General features: G+C 59.9%; 1 protein-coding gene across 1 annotated transcript in view; it reads left to right on the top strand.

Annotated features, from left to right (window-relative positions):
• The first annotated feature begins 4,918 nt into the window (after positions 1 to 4,918).
• FNDC10 (fibronectin type III domain containing 10) overlaps positions 4,919 to 5,428 on the top strand; it is a 7,388-nt gene continuing 6,878 nt past the window's right edge. The window contains exon 1 of the mRNA XM_040262819.1: positions 4,919 to 4,979. Within this exon, the coding sequence (XP_040118753.1) occupies positions 4,919 to 4,979 (61 nt within the window). The remainder of the gene's footprint in view (positions 4,980 to 5,428) is intronic.

Raw genomic sequence — 5,428 nt, 5'->3', positions numbered from 1 at the left:
CTTTGGAGGCCCAGAGAAGCCGGCCATTCCAAGCTCCAAGTCTTGCGGGCCAGCTCCCTGGTAGGGGCTCCTGGAGGCCAGAACTTACCCCCCACCTCTGCAGGTGAGAAAACAGGCACCAGTCCACTGCCACACTGCCCTGGGGACATGTTTGCAGCCTCCCAGCTCATCTCTGTCCTCAGGGAGCAGAGAAGCAGGGGCTCTGGGTAGGAAGACATCTGAGGCTGGGTGCAGAGGCTAGGTGGGTGCCAGGGCTGGGTGCTGGATGGGTGGGTGGGTGCCGGGGCCGCCCCAGCCACCTTGCTGCAAAGGCAAAGGGGGCAGTGAATTGTGCAGAGGCTCTCGACACACCCCAGTGATGGTGTGTGGGGGTCCTCTCTCTAGTGTCCCCTTCACTCTCCCTCCCCATAAGGTGCGGGCTGTCTCCCTCAGGTCACCAGCTGAGGATGGGCTGCTGGGGGGCCCCAAAGGCTGCACAGAAGCCCGGGCTGTCTGGCCAGTGGCGGAGGCACCTTTGGGTCTTACAGGGGAAAAGAGTGGCTGGCCGCATCATGAGAAATATGGCCCCACAGAGGCCAACCTGGGCTTGACAACTTTCTCAGAGCCCAGATCTGCCGAGAGGAGAGCACTGCACCCCCCAAAAAGACCCCCTTCCTTGGATGTCAGGTCCCCACCCCACCCCACAGGAGCAGTCTGTGGTCTTTTGGGGCATGAACAGAGGTTGGCCCCAGGAAGAGAGGACCCAGCCCGGGGTGCCAAGGCTGTGGAGAGGGTGGTTCCCATGAACACAGAAGCCTAGGAGGGCAGTTGCCGCCCTGACCCTCTCTTGCTCAGACAACTCAAACAGCTTGGTCACCTGCTCATCCCACGACCCTCCATGCTCAGAGTCTGAGGGGCCCCATGTCAGTTGTTCTCTCAGGACCCTGATGGGGTACAAGGGGCCACCCTGTCTAGAAGTCCCCCCAAGAGGTTTCCTGGAAGCCCCTGTGGTTGCTCCAGGCTGGTCAACCACTCCATCACCACCACCACCGCTGGGCAGAAGCATTTCCCACAGGTCCTGGAGATCGGCCCCGACATGAGGTGTGAGCTGGGTGGGCTCCCCTGGACGCCCCTTCCCAAGTAGGGGCAGGGACCACAGGGACACCGTGGGTGACCAGCAGCCTCCAGGGATCTGAGGGGGCAGGTGGCATGCGGAGAGAATGAAGGCCATGGAGGCTTCTGAGGTCACCCTTAGATGGTCAGTGTGATGCCTCCAAGCAGGAAGCCAAGACCGTCCGACACTGACTTTTATTTTATTTGCGGTCATGATATGAAGTCTCCTTTAAGTGGATTTAAAAAGAACATCCAGGAAATAACCACACGGCTGGTGAAACTGAAAGTGTTAGTTGCTTAGTCGTGTCCGACTGTTTATGACCCCATGGACTACAGCCTGCCAGGCTCCTCTGTCCCTGGGATCCCCAGACAAGAATACTGGAGTGGGCTGACAGTCCCTTCTGCAAGGGATCTTCCCGACACAGAGATTGAACCTGGGTCTCCTGTACTGCAGGTAGATTCTTTACCGTCTGAGCCACCAAATATACTGACTACCAGAAAGGAGCTTCAGACAGGGGAGTGTGCCTGAGCGGGACCTGTGGGAGCTGGATGGAGGCCTTCCCTCCCTGCCTGCCACGTCCTTAGGGCCAGCTCCAGCTGGATCTCCCAGCAGGGGATCTGAGAAGCCATGTTTTCCTTGCCCAGAAACGGCTTCTTCTTTTCCGTGCTCTCGCTCACAGGCACGGGCCATGGCCTCCCCCTTGCCTTGCTGGCCCCTCGCAGGCAGCTCAGCCCCCTGCTCAGTCTTTGTCCAAAGCTCACAGCTGGAGCCAAGGGACAGCGGGCCAGGCTGCCCACCCTGCTGCCTAAGGCCCCCGGATCCCAGCCAGGGTAGGGGCAAGTAGGGCTGAGGGAAGATGCTCATACGTTCAGGGAGGGGGTGTTAGGCAGAAGGAGTGACCTAGGGTTCTTGGAAAGAGAAGGGGTCAGGGTGGAGGGTGGAAGGTCAAGTTAGGGAGGTCAGCGGGGCGCGCAGGCCACGCATTTGTGGAACTCAGTTGCAATGGTCAGAAAACTGGTGTTCTAGTATTTACACAAGAGGGGCTTTCCTGGCCTCTGTGACTGTGAAGTCCAGGGGTGGGCTTGCTTCAGACAAGTTGGATCCAGACACCTGGTGCAAGGGATTTTCCTGGTGGTCAAGGGGTTAAGACTTCACCTTCCAGTGCAAAGGGTGCAGGTTCGATCCCTGGCTAGGGATCTAAGACCCCACATGTCTCAGGGCCAAAAAACCAAAACATAAAACAGAAGCAATATTGAAACAAATTCAGTAAAGACTTAAAAAAAAAATTGTCCAGACACCTGGTGCAAATACTCTGGTAGGTTTCTTGCCTCTGTCTGGGGGTGGCTTCAGCCACAGACCAGCTCTTCCCGCGACACCTTCCGGTCAGCACCTGAATGTCTATCCTTGCCAGGGGAGGAACCACACTTTCTGTCAGCTTCGGGAAAGGACTTCAGGCCAGGCGGACGGTCTGACTACCCAGGTTTGGTGCTCTGGCAACCCCTGGGTAAGGTGGGTGAACCTACCTAAAGCCCCACAGCCTGAGAGTGGAGAATGGAGGCCCCTGAAAGGAAAACGGAGGCACTGGCACTGGAAGGCAGAACAAACGTGGGGGAGGCAGGTGCTACCCATCTAAGACATGGTGGGGGTGGGGGTGTTGGGTTTGGTTTCAGTTCACGTGCTAATTCCTGTCTGCTGACCCTCCCCTGTTCCCTGTGCCCAGCAGGCAGCCTCCATGTCTGCATAGCCCAGGCCCTGTCCTCTGGTCTCCAGTGGGAATGCTCAGGAAGCTGGTTCCAGCCAAAGTAGGGTCTCTTTGTGGGGAGGGAGCAATTATGATGGGTGGACAGTTGGTTAAAGGTGGGCCCTCTGGTCTTTGCAATCTTGCCCATTTGCCCTTTCTGGTGGGAGAGAGGCCACCGGTGCCACACTTGACTACATGAGGGCAGTGGGTGCTGATCTTGACTTCTCCTCCCCGTCCCTTAGTAGGGAAGGAATGACAGAAGCTCCAGCTGCTCCTGCAAACTCCATGAGCTCCTGCTTCTGGGTTGGGGGCTGTCAGGCAGGGGCTCTGGTGAGGGGATCTCAGGGCTGGTGGATCCAGGATCCGAGAGGGTCCATCTCTGTGGGGCTAGGAGAAGGGACCCAGAATTCACCTACATTCCTCACAGGCTGTGGCTGGTGACAGAGGGGGTTCCAGCCCCTCTGCAGAGATGAGCCCTAGGACCGGGACTTTGCAGAACTAGAGATGGCAACCCTGCTGGCCACTGGCAGGGACAGCTGCAGAGGTGGGTGTGGGGGCTGATGTGAGGTAAAAGGCGGATCTCTGGGGAGTTTGTTTGCTTTACCAGCCCAGAACCCTCCACTGGGAAGCAGGGCTTTGTCACACTTGCCCCTGGCCCAAGCCTGCAGCAGCTCCACATACCCTGGATAGGATGAGCAGAACATGCCCCCCCACCCAACACCTGCTCTTTGCCCAGACATGCTCTGCAGAGTCAAGCCCAGATGGGGAAACAGCAGATCGCACAACCCCAAGCCTGGTCCATCCCTCCAGCCAGGAGCTGCCAGACCAGGAAGCTCAGCATTGGTGTGTGAGCCCCCAACCACAGAACAAGCTCAGGGCATGGGCGCCAGGCTCCCCAGGGACATCTGAGGTTGGATCTAACTGGACTTCTCCCCTCACCCCCGATCAGCTGCAAAAGCTCTGAACAGTCCTGTTTCCAGCTGTCTCAGGCGTGGGCAGGTGAAGTGGTTACCTGGCTGCTCTCTGGCCCACAGGACCTGATAGTGGAGACCTGGACCACCATAGAGCATGGCCCCCTCTGACAACTAACCCCTCGGGCAGAGCAGTTGCAGCAGCCTTAGCTCCCACCGGAAACCCGGTGTGAGCAAGCTGGTCCAGGCCCCAAGAAGCTGAGAGTGAGGATGCGGGGATCCCTGGGTCACTGTAACTTTCTGCCTTCCTGGGGGAGCTCCTGACTCCCCCATGATGCTGCGCAAGTGGCTGAACCCAGCCCCATCCCCACCTGCAGAGAGAGTAGAAGCCAGAGGCAGGGCCAGGGTGCCTCTCTCTAAACCCTCACTCCAACCCTACCCCAGTAGGTGTAGAGACCAGAGGAGACCCTGCTCGCGATCTGAAGGAGCCAGAGAGCCCTGGTGTTGAGGGGCAGGAGTGTTGGGCCTGGGTAGGGGGCCGCTAACCCCTGGCTTCAGGCTTCGGTTGAGGTCTTGTTATCCAGTGCTGACAGAATTCCGAGGGATGACCAGGAAGCAGTGAGGCGGGTGGAAGTAGGATGCTCCATGGGCGGGTGCATGGGGAGCAAGGACTCAGTGAGTGCTGAAGACCACCTCGTCCCTCCTCTCTGTCCTCAGGTGAGAGCAGCACCTGGAAGGGGCTGCGGCAGGGAGACCAGGGTCCACAGGACAGTGGCCAGGGACCCCTCCCCCTCGCTGCTCAGAGCTGTGCTCCCTGCACGTGAGGCGCTCCTGCTTCACATCCAGTCAGGTCGGGCAGGCTTGGCTAGGCGCCCCCTGGCCCTGGAGAGGCATCCTGACCGACAGGGGCGGGTCCGGTCTCGGGCCCATGCTGAAGACAGGAGTAGGGGAAGGTGTGTAACCTTCCTTCCCCGGGGTAGTGAGGTCCGCCCGCTGCATCGGGTGGGCTTGTGGAGGGTTGTTGCCTTTGTGCAGTCTGCTCTCTTCTAGGAGATCCAAAGGGCTGCCCCAGGGCCCTGTCTGCGGAGCTGAGGGAAAGATTAGAGTGGTCCACCCTGTAGCTGCCTCTTTGGTGCAGAATGAATAGTTTTCAGATGAGGAAGCCTCTTCTCGATGGCGCCCCTCCCAGGTCGGTGTAGTCCACCTCTCAAGGAGCAGAAGCCCGGGATGGGGAGTGAGGGGCCGTTTCCATCCTCACCCCTTCCAAGTTAGGGCATGTGAGACCCTTTCTTTGCCGGTTGCCACCGTGGGTCTGGGATGCGGCGGCGTGAAGCCGCGCGCGCTCCAGGCCTCTGGTTCTCCCTACCCAGTGGCACACCGCGTCCTCGCCGGGCATGGCCAAGGAGAGTCGCGGAGCTGCCCCCGTGGGCCACAACTCGAGACCCCAGTCCGCCAAAGCCACGGAAAAGCCCTAGAAAGGCCTGGCAGGGCTCCGAAGGGCGCTCACACGGCGAGAGGCTAACAGGCACAGCGGCCTCGGCGCAGCTGGCCACAGCCGGCCCCCGCCCCACTCGGGCGGCCGCCCGTCTCTTCGCGATCCGATCTCCAGGTGGCTGTAGCCCAGCGAGGGTTAAGGGGGGCGGGACGTGGGGCGGCCCCGCCTCCGCCGCCGCGCCGGGTCCA

The sequence above is a fragment of the Oryx dammah genome, unplaced genomic scaffold (genome assembly GCF_014754425.2).
Source record: "Oryx dammah isolate SB20612 unplaced genomic scaffold, SCBI_Odam_1.1 HiC_scaffold_21, whole genome shotgun sequence".
Classification (NCBI taxonomy): domain Eukaryota; kingdom Metazoa; phylum Chordata; class Mammalia; order Artiodactyla; family Bovidae; genus Oryx; species Oryx dammah.
The sequence above is the reverse complement of the archived record's forward strand: the minus strand, read 5'-3'. Positions and strand labels throughout refer to the sequence as shown.